Source organism: Elephas maximus, chromosome 10 (genome assembly GCF_024166365.1).
Source record: "Elephas maximus indicus isolate mEleMax1 chromosome 10, mEleMax1 primary haplotype, whole genome shotgun sequence".
Lineage (NCBI taxonomy): Eukaryota > Metazoa > Chordata > Mammalia > Proboscidea > Elephantidae > Elephas > Elephas maximus.
Window position 1 is genome coordinate 104,193,084 of NC_064828.1, and position 25,781 is coordinate 104,218,864.

General features: G+C 49.3%; 1 protein-coding gene across 6 annotated transcripts in view; it reads right to left on the reverse strand.

The window, feature by feature from the left end:
* TTC7B (tetratricopeptide repeat domain 7B) overlaps nt 1-25,781 on the reverse strand; it is a 312,432-nt gene that overhangs the window by 17,976 nt on the left and 268,675 nt on the right. For 5 of the 6 annotated variants that reach the window (XM_049898916.1, XM_049898913.1, XM_049898918.1 and 2 more), the window contains one exon: nt 22,429-22,631. In XM_049898916.1, the coding sequence (XP_049754873.1) occupies nt 22,429-22,631 (203 nt within the window). Of the gene's footprint in view, nt 19,152-22,428; nt 22,632-25,781 lie in introns of all 6 variants that reach the window. The other variant, XM_049898914.1, reaches the window with a different exon arrangement.

Below are 25,781 nucleotides of genomic sequence, written 5' to 3' on the forward strand. Positions count from 1 at the left end.
CTTGAAGCACTTACTGATGAAGATCAAAGACCACAGCCTTCAGTACGGATTACACCTCAACATGAAGAAAACAAAAATCCTCACAACTGGACCAATAAGTAACGTCATGATAAAATGAGGAAAGATTGAAGTTGTCAAGGATTTCATTGTGCTTGGATCCACAATCAACACCCATGGAAGCAGCAGTCAAGAAATCAAAAGATGCACTGCACTGGGCAAATCTGCTGCAAAAGACCTCGTTAAAGTGTTGAGAAAAGCAAAGATGTCACCTTGAAGACTAAGGTGTGCCTGACCCAAGCCATGGTGTTTTCAATCATCTCATATGCATGCGAAAGCTGGATAATGAATAAGGAAGACCGAAGAAGAATGGAAGCCTTTGAATTGTGGTGTTGGAGAAGAATATTGGCTATATCATGGACTGCTAAAAGAATGAACAAATCTGTCTTGGAAGAAGTATAACCAGAATGCTCATTAGAAGCAAGGATGGAGAGACTATGTCTCACACACTTTGGACATGTTGTCATGGGGGAGATCAGTCCCTGGAGAAGGACATCATGCTTGGTAAAATAGAGGGTCAGCATAAGAGAAGAAGACCCTCTGCATCCCATTTTGGAGAGTGGCGTCTGGGGTCTTAAACGCTAGCAAGCAGCCATCTAAGATGCATCAATAGGTCTCAACCCACCTGAAGCAAAGGAGAATGAAGAACACCAAAGACACAAGGTAATTATGAGCCCAAGAGACAGAAAGGGCCACATAAACCAGAGACTACTTCAGCCTCAGACCAGAAGAACTAGATGGTGCCCAGCTACAATAGATGACTGCCCTGACAGGGAACACAACAGAGAACCCCTGAGGGAGCAGGAGAGCAGTGGGATGCAGACCTCAAATTCTTGTAAAAAGACCAGACTTAATGGTCTGACTCAGACTAGAAGGACCCCAGAGGTCATGGTCCCCAGACCTTCTGTTAACCCAACATAGGAACCATTCCCAAAGCCAACTCTTCAGACAGGGATTGGACTGGACAATGGGATAGAAAATGATGCTGGTGAAGAATGAGCTTCTTGGATCAAGTAGACATATGAGACTATGTTGGCATCTCCTATCTGGAGGGGAGATGACAGGGTCGAGGATGTCAGAAGCTGGTGGAATGGACAAGAGAGTAGAGGGAAGGAGCATACTGTCATATTGGGGCGAGTGCAATCAGGAGTATATAGCAAGGTGTGTATAAATTTTTGTATGAAAGACTGACTTGATCTGTAAACTTTCACTTAAAAAAAATTGAAGCACAATAAAAATTAAAAAAAAAAAAAAAAGAGAGAGAGGAAGACCCTCCACAAGTAGGACAGACACAGCAGTTCCAACAATGGGCGCAAGCATAACAACGATTGTGAGGATGGTGCAGGACCCGGCAGTGCTTCGTTCTGTTGTACTTAGGGTCACTATGAGTTGGAACCAACTCGACAGCACCTAACAACAACAAAGAACTTCAGGATGAACTCTAATTTGGGCCTGTGGAGTAAAATGCCCACAGCAGTTGGGAGGGGTGAGTGGCGGGGTCTGGGAATGCTTCCTGGTGAGGGGTCTGAGATGGCTTGGCCAAGAGGAAGGCAGGCCTCCAGCAACAAAAGTAAACAACACAAATGGGAAAGCAACTGGAACCACACTCCCACCTGTGCCGACCACACAGGCAGAAGAGATGCACCGCTGTGTCTGGAGTTCAACATGGAGTGTGGCTGTAAGTTAACCTGGCCAGCCAAGCAGGGCCCTGTAGGGTCCTCCCTGCTCTTTAAATGCAGTTGGTGGCTGGAGACACTCCCAGCCCAGTATGGTGCAGTGACAAAGGATGGCTGACTGGGAGTGTTGGATGGCTCTCAAATTTACAGGAAACAATGGAAAGCTCAAGAAAGCCAACAATGCAGAGAAGGGCTATCAGCAGTTGGTCTTGGGATCCTGGAGGCAGGGGCTGGGGGACTCATTGTTCTACCCAACAGACCTGTGTGGTCCTTGGGACCCAGAGGGCACTCAATGAATGGTTGCTGGCTGAAAGGCAGTCCTAGTCCCCAGCACAGCGCTGGGGGTACTGCGGGCACTCAAGAGATGACTCAGGGTTGGGTGTCACTCCCCAGCTCCGTTCCATCCCCCGCTCTCATCCAGCCCAGGGCCCACTAAGAGGATAGGTGTGGAAACCTGGCCCTAGCCTCTGGGCCAACGTGCACCTACATCATGGCCGTGCTCTCTGAAGGCTGGGTCAGGAAGCGGAGAAGGCACTGTGTATGTGGGGAAGTGTGGGGTTTTTTTAAGCCAGGCCAGCCAGCAGGCCTCCCAGGCCCAGTCCCTGAGGCCACCTTGGGATGCAGGCACAGTCTAGATGTAGATGGAGAATGCCAGTGACAGAAGCAGCTGCCAGTATGACACGAAGCCAAAATGCTCCCTACAGCCTTCGTTTTCAAGACAGGGAACCAAAGAGGGTGGGCAGGCCCTGCTGGGGGCTGCCCCCTGGCCCACCTGGCTGGCTCAGTGTGCCACCAGAGGGGTCTGGCAGGCAGCGCACTGTGGCACATGCCCATGACTCACTACAAGTCATGGCAGATGCAGTCATTTTGGCAAGCCTTTCCCATCCCTGCCAGGAAATATTTTTCCATTTTTCAACAGGAACAAACTGAAACGATAAGACACTTTCTAATGAGGAAAGGACTGCAATTGATAAGCCTTGGAAAAAAAATTTTTTTCCATAAATAATAAGAGAACTCAAAACAGAAAATTCAAGTGGGAATGTGGGGTGAGTGGCCCCTCAGTGGACAGTGCTTCTCTGGACCCTGGCCAAGTCTCCCACCACTGGAAACTTCTGGTGCATCAGAACTGAGGAGACCCACCATTCAGTGAGGACCATAAAAACAGCCTGCTTGCCAGGAAATGAGACTTTAACCGGGATTTTTTATAAACTTCCCCCAGGGCGTCCAGGCCTTGGCCCTAAATTCAGGTCGGTGCAGAAACGAAGGCGGATGGGCTGGGGACCACAGGGTGGACAGGCTGGGAATGTGAGGGAGCAGCTGTCCTCAGGGCACCACACGGCTGTGTGGATATTAGCTCAGCCATCAGGCAGGAGCTTTGGGCCTAGCACTTCCTTTTGCCACAGTTACACTCTTATCATTTCCCACTTAGATAGGGATTATATTAGCATCAGGATTAGAGCCATGTCCTCCAAACTCCCTAGTCAGCTCTAAGGGCAAGAGCAGAGGGATGGCCTGCTCACCTGAGCTGAGGCATTCAGGCAAGAAACAGAGAGCTTAGCTGTGGCCGCCTGCCCATTAGTGTGCTAACAAGGAGTGTCGCCAGCCTCCTCAGGGAGCTCAAAATGGATCCCTGTGGGGGTTAACCCCCAAGTGTCTGTCAGTTTCTTCAGGCTTAAAAAAGGAGTAAGAGGGAGATGGGAAAATGGAAGCAAAAGGAGTAAATTAAAGCAACAAACACTGCTTCTGTGGTTACCTCCTCGCCTCTTCACATCATGCCACTCCAAGGACACAGTGACAGCTGTCAGCTCACAGGGGTCCACAGGGGGCCTGCCTGGTAGCTCCACTGCCCCAGGAGCTCAGTGTCCTGTGGTCCACCTGGGCATCTCCTGCTTGCTGATTGAGAAGCTCTGTTGCTAAGTGAGCCCCCTCCTTTTCCAAAACAGTGGGGAAGGGACAGATCCACGGGACACTTAATGTCTGTCCTTGATGGGCTCCGGGAGACCTCTTCACTTCATACACAATTCTCACAAGCCAGTTTGTTTTGGAGAAGGGAAAGCACAGAAGACTAACAGCTGCTAGGGGTATCTTACATGCTAAGTGCTAAGGATGCTATTTAACCCTCATGCTGCCCTGGTGTTGTCACCTCCTTGTTACAGTGGTTACACAACGTGCCCAGAGCCATACAAATCACCAATGCAGGATAGAGCAGGACTCCAAACATGGGTCTTTGTTGCTCTAAAATTTGCCATCTCCCAACCATGCCATCCTCTTTGCCACCTGCCTGGGCAATTCCGTGTCTTGGTCCTTCTCCCCTCTCCCTCCATTCAGCGTTTCTGATTCCAACCAGAGTGTGAGGTGAGCTCCAGTGTATCTGTGCCTTGAGCACCCTACACCCAGAAGTCCTGAGTCAGGAAACTTGGTGTTCTTTTTCTCTGCCAATCTCCACTGCTCTCCTCCGCTCTGCTCCCATCTCCTCTGTCTCCCTCCCCCTCATAATAATTCAAACCATCTGGACCTTTAGTTCAGTGTTGTGCTGGGAAAGTAGCTCTCTGAAGGAAAAAAAAAAAAAAAGGAAAGAAAGAAAAAACCCAACAACCCTGATTTGTGGCATTTGCCAATTTCAGTGGTGTAAATACTCCCACCATGCCTGATTTCAAGCTACCAAAGTGATGTCATTGTGGAAGGAGCTGAAGAGACGCAGCACACACACACATGTGTGTCTGCCACCTGGCAGGAGTCCAGAGAGGCCGTGTCACAACAGCAGAGGGAAGGACGGGTGAGCCTCGTGCTGTAAAACACACTGACCCCGTTGGTCTAAGTACACAGTTATCTTAGGGGCTGAGGGGATGAACACAAAAATACTACATTCTTCTGGGTTGCAGACACAGAGAGAAAAGAGAGATGCTTTCTCTGTCTTAGAACAACTCGACTGGGGGGGCTTAAGGCATCAATGAAATATCCTCAGAACACCCCAGACACTTGGGAAAATAGGAATGGGGGGTTTGTCTCCTCCCACTCATTCTCCCTAAAACCAGCCTTCTTGTAACCTGGGCCGTGTCCCATGCCACACTCGCTGCTGGGTGTGTGGGTGTGTGCGGTGGTTGGGGGCAGCCGGAGGGGGCTGCTGTCAGCAAGAAGGATGAGACTGTAGCTGGCTCTCTTTAATCAGTCCAGAGGCAGAAGCAGATTTATCACCTTTGTATAAGCCAGGCAGCAGGTAAAGAATTTAACAGCTTGTGGGAGTTCTAATTAGAGAGCCAATTATAACTCGACTGACCTGCCTTTGCTTTGAAAAGCCTGGAAAAATGCATGTTGTCCTTAGGAAAAAGCAGATTTGTTTCTAGCTTGTTCTGGGAGATCCCCACAGGGAGTACGTGCTTGTGCTTTGGTTCCAGCCCCATGCATCTGTCTGGGTACTGCTGCCCCCAGTGCAGAGGATGAGAGGGGGCCTACAGGGCCCCTGTGCGGAGGGGCTGCCTGCTGCAGCCAGCATGCTCTCCTCCTTTATTTATTAAGGCACAGCATCATATCCCATTGGCTCCCCTGTGGGGTGGGCCTGCAGTTGCTGCTCCATTTGGAAGGACATCGGCCAGCATAGCAATCATGGAGCTAATTAAGACTGGCCTCTTGGCAAGGCCAGATCCTGAGCTTTTGTGTGGGGGTGGGAGAAGTATGAGATTCCTTCCTGGAAGTCAGTGTTGTTAGAGATTGGGGTCAACTACCCTCCCCTGGGGACTGACATCTGGCAAGAGAATCAGGTCTTGAACAGACACGAAGAGGGAACCAAGGCACAGTATGCGTGGTCAACATCATTGACATCCTTCTGGCTTGTGCATGGGATGATATCTAATCATCCCACAGCCTGCTGGAATGGATGTCATTATCCCCACTTTACAGAGGAAGAAACTGAGGCCCAGGAAAGTGATAGGACTTACCCAGGGTCACCTAAGTCCTCAGTGTGGAAGGTGGGTCTCTAATTCAGGTCACTTCTGCTCACAGAGAGATTTTGCTGATTGGGATCTTTCCTCTGCATGGTGGCTTTGTGGACATCCTATAAACCCCAACAGTGCACAGGGCTGGCCACAGCCTAAGTGGAGAGTAGAGTGGGATTGTGGAAGCAAGAAGACTCGAGAATCTGACCGAGCCGGGTTCAAATCCCAGCTACAGTGGTGACTGACTGGGTGGATGTGGAAAAACTGCGCAAACAATCAAAACCTAAGTTTCCTCGTGAGTCTATTTTCCCTCCTGCTCCTTAAAGGTTGGTGTTCCTCAGGGTCTGTCCTCAGCCCCCTCTCTTCCTTCCTCTCTGGGAGCAAGAAACATCTCAGGCAGTTGTATGCCTGTCCAAGGCTTCAGCTACCACCTACAGGACACAGACAACTCCCAAACCATTGCTCCAGCTCCCACAGCCATGTGCTACTGAACATCTCTTCCTGGGTGGACCAAGGTTGTGCATTTCATCATGACCAGCCAGACTTGCCATTGCCCTTCTCACACCTGCTCCTCCTCCCATGTTCCCTCATCTTGGTGAAGGTGTCATATCCATCCAGGTGCCTAAACAAGGCACCTAAGTGTCAACCTGGAACCCTCCAGTTCCCTCACTGAGCTCACGCATCTACTTTTTCAGTATTTCTTATCTCGGGTGGTCAACATGTTACAGAGTTTAAGTCCTCTGTGTCTCTTACTTCTACCCAACTTATCCTCCCAAGCCTCTAGAGTGATCTCTCTAAAATGCAAACCATATCACATTGACTTACTTTTAAAAAAAGAAAAACTTTGTCATGAAGAATTTCAAACATACGGTAAAGTAGAAAAGCAAATATAATGAACACCTATATACCTAGCACTTTAACTTAACAGCTGCTAACATTTTTCATATTTGCTTCATCTATTTCATGCGGGTTAAGGAGCCCTGGTGATGCAGTGGTTAAGCGCTTGGCTGCAAACCACAAGGTTGGCAGTTCAAACCCACCAGCTGCTCCACAAGAGAAAGATGTGGCAGTCTGCTGTCGTAAAGATTACAGCCTTTGAAAGCCTATGGGGGTACTTCTACCTTGTCCCATAGGGTCGCTATAAGTCTGAATTGACTTGACGGCAATGGTTTTTTTTGTGCAGGTTAGTATAGTATTTTAAAGTAAACCACAGGCATTGTGACATTTCATCCCTAAATACTTCAGTGTTGAACTTCTAAAAAACAAAGATGCTTTTTTATCTAGCCATACAACCACGGTTGCACCTAACAAAATTAACAGTGCTTCCTTTCTATCATCTACTCCCTGGTCCATACTCAGGCTCCCCCAGTCGTCCCATGTGCATCTCCAGCAGCTGGTGTGGTTCATTATCTCAGATCCATCTCTGGCTCCCACTTGGGCTGAAAAAATGACTAGTGACAGATGAATGCGATGCTCAAAGGTAAAGCTCCAACAATACCTGACACACAGTAAGTGCTCAAATACTGAGTCCTCTCCTGCTTCAAAAGCCTTTTGGGTGACTACTAGTTGATATTCTGAAAGGCTCAAAAAGAAGCAATATCTGCAAGGTATTTTAAGAGACAGGTGTTATGTAAATAGCAAGCCAATGAAAAAAAGGGAGGAAGAAACTGGAGGAGGGAAGAGAAGGAGCAGGCATTAGTCAGTGAACCTGGTGGGAAGTAAAAAGGCAAAGCAACAAACAGGAGGGGTGTTTCCTGCCAGGGCAAAGTGGTTTGGAGGCCCAGGAGCTTTGGAAGAAGGAAATATTCAGCCAAGGAGCTTTCAAAGGGCCTTAGGACTTTCTGGATACTGAGGTCCAGGATCTGAGAGCTAGTGGTGGGACTCTCAGGCCTCAGTTGTATTCTCTCCTTTACCCAGTCGGGTGCTGGGGCCCTAGGGAGCCCAATTAGAGGTAAGACCATCTCCTGACTCTGGGCAGTGCTCCCCTCAATGACCCTGGGCAAAGCGCCTCTGGAAGCACCTGAACCCCAGTGCTCACCAGTTTCCAAGAACAGGGAGTCTCCATGGCCAGGATCCTGGAGCAGGCTTCTGTGGATCTGTGCAGGGGAGACAGGCCACCTTGGGTCCAAGTCAGGACCTTCCATAAGCCTGAGAGTTTGAGGCTTGGTGATCCTTGGTACATTTTGTCAGTCTCTTTCTTGCTACTAAGCAACTCCTCACCACCAGCCCTTAGGCCCCAGGAAGGGGGTCAGATGCTCATCCAGAAATTTTCCTGCAATCACTGCTGAGGCTCCACGCCAGCTGTTGGGGGGCAGCTGTGAGGTCAGGGACACCACACAGCATGAAGGGATACTTCTAGGCAAGGTAAGATGGGAGGGGGGGAGAAAGATTTCATTCCAGCTGGGAGCAAAAGAGAAAGCAAAGCTCAGCAGACGGAGAGTGAGAGCCCTTCAATGCCTGGGAAGAGCACAAATGCCACCCGTCTCCACCAGAGCAGGGCCCAGAGTTCTCTGGGGCCAGGGTCTGCCCGGGAGGAATTCAGAGATATGGCCTCTTTCAGCCGCCCCAATCTGAAACTCAAGAAGACAGGCATTATTACCCCCACTGTGCAAATAGGGAAAATGGGCACGAAAGCTTCAAGAGATGGAGTCAGATTCCTTTTAGGCCTGCCACTCACTGCTCTGTGCCCTTGGCAAGTCCCCTCCCCTCTCCAGCCTCAGTTTCCCCATCTGTAAAAGGGGGTGCTTAAGTACAGACATTTTTTTTTTACTTAGGTATTGTTTTGAGAATATACATGCCAAAAATATACACCAATTCAACAGTTTCTACATGTACACTTCAGTGACATTGATTATATTCTTCGAGTTATGCAACCATTCTCGCCCTTCTTTTCTTAGTTGTTCCTCCCCCATTAACATAAACTCACTGCCCCCTAAGGTTCCTTTCGACTCTTTCAAGTTACTGTTGTCAATTTTATTCTAAACAGATAGACCTTAAACTTAGAGACTTTCGATGGAATTCTACATCCCACAATGCCATCAACTCTCTGGTCAGGTCTGAAGGCCTTCCTCTGCCCCCTGTCCATTTTAGGACCTCATCCTGGATATTGGCTGAGGAAAAACAATGGAAGCAATTACCTGGGAGAGGCTTCTCACAGGGTGTTCTCCCTAGACCTTTGGGCTTAGGAGTTTTAAACTCAGTCTGAAGGTCCAGATAACACACGGGGTTGACACGGCCCAAAGAGAGAGCCCTGGGCACTCAATGGGAAGTCTCTGTGACTAGTACCAGTGATGGGGAGATGGAGGGCAGCAGCAAGCCCAGATGGCCCAGGATGCCCACGCCTCCATGGAGTCAGCCACACCCGTGCTGAGCTCAGAGGCAGATACTGTGGCGGCAGCAGAGCTATAACCAGGGAGGCCTAAGATAAGGAGGCGGAATAAGGGACCAATACCTGAGAACAAAGGAGCCCTGGTGGTACAGGGGTTAAGCACTCGGCTGCTAACTGAAAGGTCAGTGGTTTGAACCCCCCAGTCGCTTAGCGGGAGAAAGATATGGCTATCTGCTTCTGTAAAGGTTTATAGCCTTTGAAACCCTATGGGGCAGTTCTACGCTGTCTTCTTATAGGGCCAATACGAGTCAGAATTGACTCGATGGCAGTGGGTGTCTAAGAACACACAGCCACCTAGACAAGTGAAAGTGAACAGCCTGATACCAGCCCGGGAGCACTGAATGCGGCAAAGCCGGGACGCAGCTGGATCTCAAAGTCAAATCACACGGCAATAATGTGGCAGAATTTCTAAGAAAAAATGGTTTGCATAGGGTATGTCGGATTTTAAATAATTTTAGATCATAATTACTAATGGGAGACTGAATGGCACTACCTGTAATTAGTCATCTAAGACTCCAACACAGAAAACAGAAATAAACACAGAATTAATTTTTTTCCATAAGCCGCAGCAAACGAATGCCTGATGATGAAGCGCACAGCAGGGCTGGCACTGCAGAGGCTGCGCTGGGTCCGCGGTGCTTCTGGGTGCGTGGCTGCAGGGCTCGGAGAAAGCGGAGGTGGCCTGAAGCCGTGTCTCCCCGGCCAGCGCTGGGAGAACGCTGCAGTGGTAAAAGGGCTCCACATACCGAGCAGGAAGGGCCTGCAGAGAATATCCACGCACCAAAGGATACTTTTTCTGGGGGGGTAGGAGGGTTACTTGGGAGGGGTCGGCAAGCACAAGGGCAAGCATAGGGGTCATAGGCTGTACCTCAAAAATTCTAGATTCCCAGGGTGACACTGCTTTTGCTCCAAAGAGGACACAGCTACCTAACAACCAGAAAATGTCATAAGCTAAAAATATGCAGTTTCAAAAGGATGTGAAAATATAAAAATTATATCCTACATGGTTCAATCACCTGGTTTTTCCCTTAATTCATTTCCAATACCTTCCTCTACTCAAATCATTCCCTCCTTTGGGTCCGCATAGCTGACCACAGCTTTGACAGGCTCATTCACTGAGTGGTTATTTGCTACTGTGATCAGGGTAGCAGGCACTCTGCAAACACATTAGCCCAACATGGTCTCTTCTTCCCAGAGGACCTCACCCTCTAAGCCAGATGTGAAAACCAAGAAAACGTCTGGGCGTCGTGGAAACAAGGTATCCTAGTTACCATAAGTGGGTGGCTTTAAAGAACAGAAATAAATTTTCCCACAGTTCAAGAAGCTAGAAGTCAGAATTCGGGGTGTGGCTCTAGGGGGAGGTCCTTCCTTGTCTATTCCAGCTTCTAGTGGCTGGCAGCGTCTCTTGGCTTGTAGATGATCATCACATGGTGTCTGTCTTCCCCTGTGTGTCACTCTCTATTCTGCTCTTTTTATAACTCAGAAGTGATTAGGTTTAGGACCCACACTATTCTGACATGGTCTCATTAAAATAACAAAAGAAAAAAAGCTCTATTTCTAAACAATGGTCATATTTACAGGTATAAGAGTTAGGATTTCCACACATATTTTTGGGGGGTAATGACACAATCAATCCATAACACAAAGGAAGGTCCATCTAGGTTTTGGGGCAAGGCAGCAAAAGAGGCTTCCTCAGTCTGGGAGCAAGATCAGAACGAGGTCACACCAGGCTCACAGTCTACGGAGGGAACTACCTTAAGAAGCGTGAGGAGTCAAGGCCCTGAGTCACCATTGAGGGATGAGGGACTAGCCTTGGGAAGAGAGGACTGGGGTGTGACTAATAGAAACTCCACTACACGAGAATTCATCTGGTCCAAGGAAGCAGGGATTGGACATATGTTTTTTTTTTTTTTAAAGGAAATGATATTCGTATGATACCCAGGGGTGAGAGGACAAGGCTGCCCAAGGCTGGGGGTGGCAGGCCCCCTTTCCACTGCATCCCTGGCATTCCCAGGGACTAAGGGAGTCCAGCTCTTGGCTCATCTGTAACCATGGAACATGAAGGCTTTTGGTCTGAAGGATATGTGACGGGCCGGAGAGTTCTGGGCCCCAGGAAGGTGCTCTTTGTGCAAAGGAGGGGCTGCTGTCTGGATCCATACAGCCCCAACCCTTTGGCATCTGCCCACCTCAGCATGTCTGACTTGGAGCCCCAGGTCACCAAGGGACAGCCATTTCAGCTTCCTAGGTACCTCACTCTGGGTCAGGCACTTGCTTCGAGGGTGAGCCCCACTGGGGAGAGAGATACAAGTGGCCCAGCAAAGGCCCGGCCTGATTCTTTGTGCCTTGTCATTTTGGTTTCTGGTTTAGAATCCAGTCTTTCATGAGTGTGGATCATGTGAGCCAGTTTCTTGGTGGGTGATGCACTCTGAATGAAATGAGTAAATAAAAGGGCCATGCCTTGGAGCCCTTGAAACCTGTGGACAACTGCGCCTGGGGCCCCTGCCCTTGAGCAGCTGTTGCCCACTGGGTCTCTCCCAGCTGTAATGCTGCCCATGTAGGCAGCCTTTTTCTGTGCATATCCAGCCTGGGAAGACTACCACAGACTCCAGCAGGGCCACCAGGACACCGATCCCAGCAGCCTCCAGCCTAAGACAGTGACCACCATGTTTCCCAAATGGAGTACAGACTTTGAAAGGAAGAAGGTGCTTGGGGACAATAGGACACAGCGTCTCTGTACGTGGGAGGGATAGTCACTGTGCTCATCCAGGGCCCTTGAGCAGGGGCTGCCCCTGTCACCTTTTCCCACGCTTGGCCCCAGAGCAGGGACCGCAGGTTGGCCTGGGGGTCTGGCTGCTCCAGACACACATGACCAGAGTCCCACCTTCCAGCCCAGTATGTCCTCCTTTCTGAGACCCCGCTGTGACACTCTGACAACCCACTGCACTGAACCAACAAACACTCTGAAGCCCTCTGTACAAGGATATAGCTAACCCAACTATTTAAAAATTAGGTTCTGATGATATCTGCTCAAGATCTACTCAAGGGCAATGGCACCCCATTTGTAACAGGGAAGAGTGATGCCTGTGGGTGCCCCCTGACTCTGCGACGGCAAGCTGCCTTTCAGAGCGTCCCTTTCATTATGGCAGCACTATGACCCAAGTGGCATCAGTATTTCCACACAGGCTGAATTCTGGGTAAGGGCTTTATTAAGCCTGCAGAGTACTTCCAAGGAGCCTTGGAAGTGCCATGGTTAAGCACTTGGCTGCTAACCGAAAGGCTGGCACTTCAAACGAACCCAATGGCTCTGTGGGAGAAAGACCCGGCAATCTGCTCCCATAAAGATTACAGCCTAGAAAACCCCATGAGGCAGCTCTACCCTGTCACATGGGGTCACTATGAGTCCGAATCGACTTGAAGGCACCCAACAACAACAGAGTATTTTCCACCAGCCGGGCAGTGGTGGGCTGCTGAGCCGGGGGGTAGGGGGTGGTGGCGGTGATTACCGTTACAAGGAGGCAGCAGGCTTCTCTCCCCTCACCCACCCACTCCTTTACGTTTTCTCCACCAGGATCAGAGGGATGCACTTGTACTGAGGCGTGAAAACGCACTGGGAGGAGACATCTGCAGATTCTAAAGGCCCTCGACAGCTGCAGGAGAACTAAGGGAGAAAACCAGGAGAGTAAGACAAGGGCATGACTGTATAGTATGTGATGTGTATCTCAACAGGCTGTTACAAAAAAAAGGAAAGGACAGGGGAATGAGTTGGTTTAGACTGTGAGACCACATGTTCTAACCAAGGTTACACCTCTGGGTAAGTAACTTCAACACATACGTACCATTCTCCTGTCTGTATGACGGTGACAGATAGCATCCATGCCTCAGAGGGTTTGCTATGAGTACTGGGTGAGACAGCGAAGGCAGAGCACTTCGCACAGCTGTGGGACATGGAACCAAAATCACAAACCAAACCCATTGCCGTTGAGTCGATTCTGACTCATGGTGACCCTACTGGACAGAGTAGAACTGCCCCATAGAGTTTCCAAGGAGTACCTGGTGTATTCGAGCTGCTGGCCTTTTGGTTAGCAGCCATAGCACTCAACCACTATGCCACCAGGGACATGGAAGGACCCAGTCAATGTGAGCACTCAGTGCTGTGTGGCTAACATGGAGTGGGGGCAAGGCCAAGCACTGAGTGACAGTGGCCCAGGACCCTTGGTCTGTAGCCTCCCCCAAAGCACTGTGATGTGCTCTAGCTGAACATCTGACCTTCTGGAAAAAACAGAACAAAATAAAAACAACAAGAAAGACACGCTTTCACAGGCGAGAGAACAGAAAGATGGCCATGGAGACGGAGTAAAATCTGCTCGGCCACAGCTCTCCAAGTGACACATGACGGCAAAGACTACTGCTCGAAAGACAAACAGGTCTTGGCTGTTATTCTTTCCTTTCTCCCTACTCTCTTTTTTTTCAGTCCATTCGATCATTTCCAGGTTCCACTCCCCCAACCCCTTTTGCCAGTTGTCTCTGCTTTAGGCTCCACGCCCAGGTTACTGTTTTTCTCCTTCCACCCCCTCATCAAGCTTTGGGCCTACTTCAGGAGAGGGCTGCCCCAGGACGCCAGAAGGGTGAAGGACAGGGCCAAGCTCTGCGAGTCCTTGGCTGATCTCCCCAGCCTGGTGAAACCATTTGCGGAGAGACAATTTCAGGTTTAGACCAGGGAGCCCTCTCTCTGGATAAGCCAGTATTTAATTGGCAATAATGACTGAAGCATCATACACAGAGAGCTATATATTCTTAAATGGCAATACTAACATAGGATTCTCGTACCTTCTTGTCCTGGTTCTGTTTCTAACTCACAATAGGACTGGGACAGGTCACGAAGAGAAGTTTTCTCCGTCAGTAAAGAAAAGATTCTCCATTTTACCACTCATTGTGACAACAAAAACATCAGAAAGAGATTAAACAAACAAATCTGTTGCTGTCAATTCCGACTCACAGCCACCCTATAGGACAGTGCAGAGCTGTCCCATAGGGTTTCCAAGGACCACCTGGTGGATTCAAACTGCTGACCTTTTGGTCAGCAGCTGTAGCTCTTAACCACTACGCCACTAGGAAATAAGGCTGTAAATTTCTTTCTAGAGAGAACAGTTATATTCATGCCAAGTAGTAATAGTTCTTGAAAGGACCTCAAGGTATCAAAGGAGCTAAAACGCACAGTGTGTACCATTAAAGAAAGGGAGAGAAGATAGAGAAAAGAGCAGAGACCTAACATCCAACAGGAGTGAACTACTTTTTCCTCTGAGTATGGCACTGTTAGCTTGAACCCCAATCATAGCGAGTGGAGATATTAGAGAAATTAAGGCCTGTACATTTTTCAAAGAGTACCTTTTCAAAGCATACCCCAGCATACAGACACATGGGAAGGACATCTAAATATTTCATAAGCCTTTCTTCAAAGAAAAAATTGTTTTTCTTCATTTTACAAGCAGTTTATTTAATTCTGAAAGGAAATAAAATACACTTAACAGATGAAAGAGCCGTCTCACTAGACTTATTTAATGCCAATCATTCTAGGTACAAGAAAATTTAGATGAAAGAGACTCATTTCTAAAAATCAGCATTTGAAAGGGGCAGGGTGTCTCAATTCTATTTCATTAGCTTAATTGTGCCTGGGTCTTATCCAGGGTAGTAGCAAGGATCAAAGGCCCTCTCTTCAAGACCTGTTTCTCCAAGGGAAAACCGGAGGTAAGGCTGCCCTGCCTATCTGTGCCCTGGGTCGCTCCTACTGGGCTGCTGGATAAACCAACTGCGTAGACACAGACATAAGCTACCAGGCCCTGGAGTCACTCCTGAAAAGTTCTGTATCATCGTCATGAGGCATCTCTCCTCCAAGAGTATCACAGATGAAACTCTCTGCTAACTAGTGAAATCTCAGACACAAGCAACTTTGCCTCATTAAACAGATGGACACATTAAAAGATGGGGGAGAGAGAGAGGAGAACACCAACGTTTCATAATTTAGCAATACCAGCTGAAGCGCACCTCTCTCCCTTACTTCAAGCCCTCTGTGCCATCCTTCTGGCCCGCCATGCAAAATGGGCAAAGCGTTTTGCACAGCAAACAAGCATGTAAGCGAGAAGACAGTTTCAAGAAAGCTCTGGCTCCAGGCCCTCTTTGAACACCAGAAGAGCCTTCTTTTCAGCGCAGTATCAGTCGTCAGCCTTGCTTTGATGAATATGTCTGGATCAACCTTTAGAACTGTTAAAACAACTTAAAATGTAGTAACAATCCATAAGATATATCCCACTGCACTGCGCATTTTGATGTCCTCCTTCCAAACCTGCCATCAGCATGTCAGAACTGTGTGCCTTCGGGTATTTCATCATAAAATGCATTTTTCAAACAGCTCAGCTGATCTCTCTCCCAGTCTTTGGCTTACCAATGGTTCCCCTGAAATAGAACTGCAACGCCGCTTCTAAAGTTTCTACATATTGATGTTTCTCCAGATTTCTGATATTTCGGAATGCGTAAGATCATGGAGAAAAGCCTCAGAGACAGCCTGTGAGTGAACTCTTTGACTTGACACCATCTTTTTTTTCCTTCTTTTGTTTTATTATGCTTTAGGTGAAAGTTTACAGCTCAAGTTAATTTCTCATATAAAAATTTATACACACATTGTTGTGTGACCCTAGTTGCTATCCCTGTAGTGTGACCGTACACTCTTCCTTTTCACTCCAGATTTCCCATGTCCATTCAACCAGCTCCTATCCCTTTCTGCCCTCTCATCTCACCTCTGGACAGGAGCTGCCCATCTAGTCTCCTGTATCTACTTGAACTAAGGAGCACACTCTTCACAAGTAGCATTTTATGTCTTATAGTCCAGTCTATTCTTTGTCTGAAAAGTTGGCTTCAGGAATGGTTTTAGTTCTGGGTTAAGAGTAAGTCTGGGGGCTGTGTCTTCCAGGGTTCCTCCAGTCTCAGTCAGACCATTAAGTCTAGTTTTTTTTTTTTTTTTTACTAGAATTTGAATTCTGCACCCCACTCTTCTCCTGTTCTGTCAGGGACTCTCTATTGTGTTCCCTGTCAGGGTGGTCATTGGTGGCAGCTGGGTGCCATCTAGTTCTTCTGGTCTCAGGTTGATGGAGTATCTGGATTATGTGGCCCCTTTTGTATCTTGGGCTAATATTTTCCTTGTGTCTTTGGTGTTCATCATTCTCCTTTGCTCCAGGTGGGTTCGGACCAATTGATGCATCACTCAATGTCATCATTTTTTGTATCTTGGGCTAATATTTTCCTTGTGTCTTTGGTGTTCATCATTCTCCTTTGCTCCAGGTGGGTTCGGACCAATTGATGCATCGCTCAATGTCATCATGACTTACAGTCTGTCCACAGAAGACAAACTAGCACTTTTGGGCCCACCATACTCCCCTCACCTCCAAAAAGCTTATGTGTTACTGGATAGACCCTTGAAGGTAGCCTGAAAATGTTCTCCCACTCAGCAACCTCATCCGCACTCAACTCACCATCCCAGGGACTTCCTCCAGGTGAGCAAGCAATCCTTCAGCCACACTCCATGGGCAGACCGCCTGGGCCTAACCTCTCACCTCCAACAATGTTTCTACCCCATCATCTCCTCCTTTTCTTCGGAGAGCTCCACCAATGGTCTTCCGTTACTTCCTCTGGTCACTTCCAGCTACCTTTCTTTGATTGGCTGATGGATTTCTGTCCCTCTCCCTGCCCCCAGCTTTGCCTTGGGGGCTTAAACATTCAAGGGGATGGCCCCTTGGTGCTGTTTATATTCTCTTATCTCCCAGCATCAGCTCTGAAATATCTCCGTGGCACCAGACCACACTCAGCTCGATACCTATCGCTTGCCTCACTTTGACACATCTGTTCTCCTCCGTCCCCTCAGTGGGGCTCAGAGGAGGGGCCCCCGGCTCACCAGTGTCTCCACTGCTCCCTTCCCAGTGTTCTCAGGCACAAACCCCTCTGCTGCTGACAGTCCTCTTCAAATCTGTGGGCTGCCTCTGTTTCCCTCCTCCACAGGCTGTCTGCTCCCCCAGCCCTGGCTGACCCCGCCATCTGGTTCTGTCCCACACCTTTTCTCAACCTGTCAAGTGGACTGGAGGAAGGCCTGAGCACCCTGCTAATATCCTCGACATAAATTTATTTCTCAGCAATCCTCTTCTCCTTCTGGCCTTATTGACTCCCTTCCACACAACCTTGCTGGCTCCCTTCCATATTCATCTCCCTCCTGAACATTCTTCTTCCTTCCTTGCTCTCCAACCCTACACGCTGCCCTCAAAAGCCCAGGCGGGATGTTCTCAGAGGGCACGCAGATGGCCCTGTTTGCACGGCATGTCCCTGTCCTGGTAATTCTGTCCTTGGCTACGCAGAGCCTCTGTACCTGGTCTGGGAGATAGGGTCGGCGATGCTGCTCCTCTGTCCCCAGTCCACAGTGAACCTCATTCCCGTCCTCTCTCCCTACTCCGGAACACAAAGTAACAGGCTTGAAAAAGTTGCCCTGTGTTTCATTAAGTCACTTGGGGTACTAGGCGCCAAAGGCTTTTTAAGATAGCTTGCAAACGTATGTAAATGTATATTATACACTTATGCAAAAATAATATGAAAATATGCCTTTAGATTTTCTGGGAAAAGTCTGCTCCCTTTCTGAATTCCTTCCCTTGTCAACAACTTTGCTTTATGAGTCTTCCTCACCCCGTCAGCTTATTGCATCCTTAATAATGTCTGCCCACATGCAGCTCGCTGCCTCCCTCTTCTTGTGCTAACTCATTAACACTAAACATATTATTTCTCTTCTCCCTTCTCCCTATACGTGAATTAAAACACATGTATGAAGGCTAAAACTATTAGAAAGTAGCCAGTTTTCACTGGGGTTTAATTTACATTTCTCTTGTCAAGTCTGACCTTCTATTTACTTTAAGAAATACCATCTGCCTCCCAAGTCATTATTGGTTTTAAAAAATGTTATCTTGTTTGCATTTCTGGTTAAATCGCGCCTTTCTCATAACCTGGGCCAGACAATCGGGCACATATTGTTTCTTACAGCCAACCCCCAGAGCTAACAAATAGCCGTTCTTCACAGAACAAGTTCAAGCTCCTGACTGTTAATGGTTCCCAGTTACCACCAGCCATTTTGGTCTCTATCTGTGACACACAACGTGGCTTCCTTTCCTTCCAAACAACGCCCTTCCTGGTGTCCCTCCATCTTTGAGCATTTAGCGGCTGCCGCAGATGCACTTTTCTGTCTCTGTTCTTTGCCATGACCCACCCTCTGCCTTGCACTCCGCTCCTTCCCTGGAACCTCTCAGCGGCGTCTATGGTCTCTGGTAGTCATGCTCTTCAGACTCCTTCTAGTCTTGACCTTCCGAAGGTGCCCTTGCCCTGGCCTGAGGCAGCTCCTCACTCGTACCTTCTCCCCCGTGTGCCAGGCGACTGTCAAAGCTCACCTCCTCCTCTGCCTCTGTCTGCCACAAGTCTTCAGCCCTGTCTTTTCCCCGGACTCGATCTGTTAAAGAGACAGCTTCAGATCTCCCTGCTCACCCTTTCCTCTTGACTTAGGAGTGGTAAACCAGTCTGGTTTCCATGAGGGTAGAGACAGGACCTTTCGTGAATAAACAAGAAATTTCAGTTCTCATGTTTGTGTCTGTGACTTACTGCTGCTAATATTATTCCATTTATACAGCTGAGAAAACTGAGGCAAAAAGGTTGTGTAACCTGCTCAAGATGCCAAGACTAGCGAGTATGAGAGCTAGAATTCTGGCTCTGGGCCCTCATTCTTAGCTTCTGTACTGAAAATGCTATCTCCCTCCGTTCTTCAATCCAGTCCAAACCAAACCAAACCCATTGCCGTCGAGTGCATTCTGGCTCAGAGCGACCCTACAAGACATAGTAGGACTGCCCCATAGGGTTTCTAGTAATCTTTATGGGGGAAGACTACCACATCTTTCTCCTGTGGAATGACTGGTAGGTTCAAACTGCTGACCTTTCAGTTAGCAGCCAGGAGCTTTAATCACTGCATCACCAGGGCTCCTTCCTTCTATCCAAGGCCACAGAAACACAACTTTCCCAGGTAGCCTAGGGAGGGGAGAAGGAAAAAGAGGGGCTGTGAAGTCTCAGGGCTGAAGAGCCCTGGGACTCCAGGGGCTGCCTCCTCCACAGGCACCAGGAGGTCCAGCAGTACCAGGGGGAGGGAACACCCCATTGGCTGCTGTGGGGCTCTTGCCTGCTATGGGCTGGGCTCCTGGTGGCAGGCTGTGGAGGACACAGCTGGAGTATTACTTAGAAGATCACCAAGAAGAAACACCCCAGCTGTACTTTGGAAGCTACCCTGACCACAGTCAATGAGCAGTTTTTGACTGAGAGAATCTAAACTCCTCAACATTTGTAGGCTTGCTGGTCTCAATCGGCCCCCAACCTGGATAGTTTTTGAATATACTAGAATGTATTGGAGAAGCCCTCGTGGCTCAATCATTAAGAGTTCAGCTGTTGACTGAAAAGTTGGTGGTTTGAACCTACCCAGTGGCTCCATGGGAGAAAAACCTGACAATCTGCTCCTGTAAAGATGAAAGAAAAAAAAAAAAAAACCCACTGCCGTCGAGTTGATTCTGACTCATAGCGACCCTATAGGACAGAGTAGAACTGCCCCATAGAGTTTCCAGGGAATGCCTGGAGGATTTGAACTTCCAACCTCTTGGTTAGCAGCTGTAGCACTTAACCATTACGCCACCAGGGTTTCCGTTTACAGCCTAGAAAACCCTATCAGGCAGTTCTTCTCTGTCACGTGGGGCTGCCATGAGTTGGAACTGACTCGATGGCATCCAACAACAATAATGACAGAATGTGTTGAGAAAAGCTTATTATTATTTATTATTAAATTAAATTTACTTTTATTATTATTATCACTTTCTACTGGCAGAGACCTCCATAGGCAGCTAATGTCACTGAGCCTGATAAGGCTTGGCCCCTGTTAATGGAGCCCACCGGCACAGTCCCCTCTCAGCCTGTCCCATGTTGACCAGCTCTCCTGGGCTGGGCCCACTGCCTGCTCCTTGCAGAAAGAAAAGGGCCTGGCATTTGCCAGGGAGCTCAGGTGTCTCGAAAAACTCCAAAGGTGAAATGGAAAACTCTCCCTGTGCGATCTTCCTATTTGATCTTGTGTCTCGTGTGATCCCCCTGGGGATGAACAAGAAATACTTCTCTGAATAATTCATAGGCCCCGAGGTAGAAACACAGTGCCTCTTTTAATAAAAAGGCTGGTACACGGCGCTGATTATACCTCTTCTGCAGGGCTCCGGCAGAGGCATGGGGATCTGAAAAGCTCTTTACAAATTCCTCTTACAATAGCGAGACGAGAATTAAAAGCCATGTAATATTTTTAATCAAACAGACTCGTGTTTGGATAATATATAAAATTATTTATAAAGCTGAAGTGAGCTACAAAATGCTCATAAAGAGAAGTTGAAAAAAACCGAGCTGCTGCAATTATTACGAGGTCTGATTTATTTTTAAAAGTGAACATGACTACCATCAGCTTTCCATTTAATGAGCACCTACTAGGTGCCAGGGGTCCCTGGGTGGCACGAACAGTGAACTCTCAGCCGTTAACCACAAGGTTGGTGGTCTGAGTCTACCCAGAGGCTCCTCAGAAGAAAGGTCGGAGGTCTGCTTCTGGAAAACCAGCCTGAAAACCCTACGCAGCACAGCTCTACTCTGACACACGTGGGGTTGTCAGGAGTTGGAGTCGGCTTGATGGTTTTTGACTTACGAGGTGCTGGAAGTGATGCCAGGCTTGCTCTGCAAATCATTTCACTTGGCCCTCACAACATCCTTCAAGGGTAAGAAACACCCAACTTACAGGCCTACGGAGCCTCCCAGAGGTTAAGGGTCAAAGCCAAGGCTTCCCAGGAGGAGGGACCAGGCTGAGCTTGAGTGCAGATCCAATACTCCCCATGGTGCCTAATTCTCAGCATTCCTCTGCTGAAAGCCAGTCATTACCGCTCAGCCCCTTCTACAGTTTGCAACGTTACTATGAGAAATGGCAAGATAATAAAGGCTTTAGGGTCCTTTGGAGAACATTTCACTCATTAGTTACAAAACCACAGTCCTCCTAGCAGTGGACGGAAACTCACAGCCTATGGAGTCAGATGCTTTCATTTTACAAAAGGGAAACTGAGGTTCGGAGAGCCCGCAGGCCTTACGGGCCCATGGTTAGAGACAGCGAGTGACTCTGCCGGAGCATAGCTCTGTCCCGGACCCCGGCCAGGGCTCTTTCTTTCATGTCACATGGCTGTCTGATTACCGGTGCCGGACTCCCCAGGGCTGCCGACTGAAGGGCACCTAAGGTTTCGTACAAGCTTTTCTTTCCTGTGGCTCATTAAATCAGAGGTATCCTACTGCTAAGAAGGAAATAAAAAGTCTGGCATGCAGGCCCACAGAGAGCAGCATGGCTTTTCACCAGGCCCTCATACCTTGTTAACTTTTCAGTTTCAGTTCAGACCCTCAGGAGAAGAGAAGAGCAGACGGAGGGCTTTGTGAGGCAGCTGCACGCTTAGATGTTCTTAATGATGAGTCCCCTCCCGTGGGGACCAGTCTGGTCCCTGGCTAAACTGAAGCCTGGACGGATGGGGGGGCCAACTCCAGGATCGTCGCAGACTGTCCACGGCAAGGGAGACGGGGAGCCACAGGGCCACCCCAGTTCTGGTCTGAGCATCCGGAAGAGGGGGTGAGCCTTTAGTGAAGGGCGGCGTGTGTTTCTGGAGAGCTACCACACCCACGTGCAGTGTGGAAACTGGGGTGACTTACCTGTATTCCTGGCCTAGTGCTACTCAGCGACTCCCCACCCCCGAAAGAATGCCCTTACTAGCCAGCAACCTGTGGACAAGCTGGAGTCTCAGGCTCCCTCAAGGTAAGAGAAACCCTCAGTTTGTAGAGAGCTCGCACACACACACTGAAGCCCCCTCACCCTGTGTGGACATTCCCTAAGGAGGCTCTGTAAGCAGGGCAGAGGCCAAGATGCAATGGCAGTGGCTAGTGTGTACGCCTGTCTTTATCGGACCCAGAACCACAGGGTGGCTTGAATTGCTGGCCAGGAAATCATGAATTCAAACTCCCCCAGAGCATCTAACAGGACTGCCAGGCAACGTTGCTCAGGCTGTGTACTGTCAATGCCTAGGGACATTATTTGCATACACTACAAAAAGAAAAGTGCCTGTTGGCTTTGTGCAATGTGGCCACCTGGCTGCTAATGGCATCCAGCCTTTGGAACCTTTGGTTTGAGGGTTGCAATCTATCCACTGCTTCTGAGGGGCCCCCCAATCCAAGAGGGGGCTTCCCGCCTGGCTCTGGGACTCACCAGTCGCTGCATGCTCTTCACGTGGGTGGGGCTGATAGATAAGGCTTCTTCATACCATCGCCGGGCTTCGTCGATGTTTCCTCGGAGCTCGGCAACCTGGCCTCGCATGTATAGGACGTTGTGGGACATGGGGAAGAGGTTGGCAGCCTCCTGGGTACATGCTGTGGCCTCCGCGGGCTTCCCGATGCCGATGTAGACTTCAGCTGTGGGGAGAGTGAGAGCAGATGCTTCCCTGCTTCACTGCCCTTCAGAGGCCCTTGAGGGAGCTGCTACTCGTGTTAGGGACATTGACATCCCCCCCAAGGGATCCCGGCAGGAGCCCATCTGGATGGGCAGGACCCAGGGCTGGCTAGTCTCTTGCCCTGAGCAGAAACAGCTGCAGGTTAGCAATCTTGTGTGTCCACGGTTACACAGAGACTTAAGGCATGTGCACCATGGGGCCCTGGGGGGTAGAGAGATGTCCCTACCAAGGGGAAAACAGTGAGGCCTACCTGGGCTCTGCCCTGATCTCTGAGAGGACTTCCACCCCCAGGGCCCACTGATGGTACCTCGGCACCTGGACAGAGACTGGTCTAGCCCTGCCCTGACAACCATGTAGAAAGGGCCAGAAGGAGAAAGGAACAGTAGACCAGAGGCACATAGCCCCTCACAAGGCAACAGCTCTGTCCTCTGGCCTGTTCTCGTGATGTGACAAGGGCAGTGGGCTGTCAGCTTATGTGTTTTGAGCCCTGGTGGCACAATTGTTAAGCACTCGGCTGCTAACCAAAATGCTGGCACATCAAACCCACCCAGACGCTCTGCAGGGGAAAGACCTGACAATCAGCGCCTGTAAAGATTACAGCCTAGAAAACCCCATGGGGAAGTTCTACGCTGTCGTATGGGGTCACTATGAGTAGGAATCAACTCGACAGCACCTAACAACAACAAAGGCATGAAATAAAATGTTGCCCCATCAGACCCTGCCCTCCAACCAGGGAGTTTATTGCACCCTGGAGACTAACTGTGTAACATCAGCAAAGCCCTTCAAAAAACCCACTGGTACTTTCAAAACAAGCAGGAAAATGGCCTTTCTTTTTACCTCCCGCTATGCTTTCTGTGCGGAGATCCCAAAACACTCTGGGCCCTGCCATCCCCCGAAGGGCCCACCAGGCACTCCCAAGTACCCTCACCGAGTCCCTCAGGAACGTCACATCAAGTGCCCAAGCAGGGACTCTCATCTTGTCCCTCAGGCCTCTTCTCCTGAGGTCTTGTTCTGATTGCCAAGCTACCCTTCCCATGGGGCTCCTAAGTCTGCAAGGATGTCCAGAGGCCCCCTCCACCTCCTCTCCTTGCAAAGCCACACCTGTCCAGTCTACTGCCTCAGGGTCTTACTCAGGTGGCAGCTCCTCTACGGGCTCACTGACCCGCCTCCCATCTCCTGGCAGCCCCTCCCTGTCAGCTTCTGCCTTCACTCCTGGCCTCCTACATGGGCATGTGTCCAAGTTACATACATCAAAAAAAAAAAAAAAAAAAAAAAACCCACAAATCTGTTCCTGTCAAGTTGATTTCAACTCATAGCAACCCTATAGGACAGAGTAGAACTGCCCCATAGGGTTTCCAAGGAGCAGCTGGTGGATTCGAACTGCAGACCTTTATGGTTAGCAGCTGAATCTTCACCGCACCAAGAGGGCTCCAAGTTACGTATATGTATGTATAAATTATATATGGAAACTATTTTGTACTAACATATAAGTATAATATCGTGCACACAAAAATAGGGATGCTAAAAGAATGTGATAAAAAAGACAGGAATAAAGTGTGACTGTTTTCCTCAGGCAGCTCTATGAGTTGTCTCCTGCAGGCCACTTCAGAAACGGTCTCGACTCCGGCGCAGTCTCCGTTCTGGCCCTCTTTCCCTCCTTGTGCCCACCAGTCTCTCACGCAGCTGCCTCCACACTGACCTCCTGAGGCAAAGCGCTGGCAGGCCATCCACCTGCTAAGAGACATCCTTCCTTAAGGCCCTCTCGTCTGCGGTTCCCTCCGCGGGCATGCAGCTCCGACGGTGCTCACCCCCCACCGCCTCAGTCTTTCCTTAAATGGCCTCCCAGTGAGGCTTGCCCGGGTGTCCCATTTAAACGTGTGCGTCCCCATCTGTGCCACACAACCCCTTCCTTTCCCTGCTGTTTTCCCCCCTAATGCTTCCTCAGGAGAGAGATGTGACAGTCTGCCCCTGTAAAGATTATATACAGTTCTGAAAACCCTGTGGGGCAGTTCTATTGTCCTATAGGGTCACTATGAGTTGGAATTGATTTGACATTGACTTGATGCCAATGGGTAACAGGTAATGCTTTACTAGCTGATGGGCCTATTTTATTTCTTTATCTCACTAGAATGTGAGCCATGAGGGCAGCTTGTGCTGTTCACTGCTGTGTCTCTGGTGACGAGCACAGTGCCCAGCACGTAGTCCAAGTCCATTAAAGACCTGCCGAATGAATGGATGAATTGAATAAGTGAGTGCTACCAGCAATAATAACAGTAACTAACACTCATTAACACAAGCTTTGTGCAAGGAATTGCTCTCATTTATTTGCACAGTGATCCAATGAGGTAGACACTATTAATATTATCCCCACTGTACAGATGAGGGAACTAAGGTACTAGGAGGCTAAGCAACTTGCCCAAGGTCCCAGGGAAATAAGCCAGGATTAGAACCCAGGCGGGCTGGCCAGGGGCCCATGCTCTCATCTTCCACCGTGGCCAGTGTCTCCTCGGCCCTAAAATAACCCCCAGATTCCTATGGGTGGTATTCAGAGCCCTCTCACTGGCCCCACTGACCTCACCGGCTAGTTAGTCTGGGCACCTACTGCTCCTTGCCCCACCCGGGCCCTGGCCATAAGAAGCTACTTGCCATTTTCTGTATACCTTTGTTTATTCTGGTGCCTCTGCTCTTGATGCTGACACCCCCAGCCTCCTTTGAGGCCCAGCTCAGGCACCCCCCTCTCCTCAGCTGAGAGAGGGCCCCATCCTCTGCATCTCTGATGGCCTGTGTCACTAGAAGTATTTTCGTGGGAGTCTTGGCTCCCGTCCTGGACAGGAAACTCTCCAAGGGCAGGCTCTGCTGCAGACTCGCCTTTCCATCCCCACACCTCCAGCTTCAAGCCCAGACTGGGAAATGGCAGGGCGTGTTACATGGCTGTGGTCAGGGTTGACACTGCTGGCTTTGCAACCCCAATCAGCCTGGTGGGCCCCTCTCCTCAAACACCCTCACCTCTCTGGTGCTCATATTAACATCAATGACTGACTTCCCAGGCCAATACAGAGCCATGAATAAAGCACTGGGAGTGTCCCAAGCGACTCTCACAGACACGGAAACT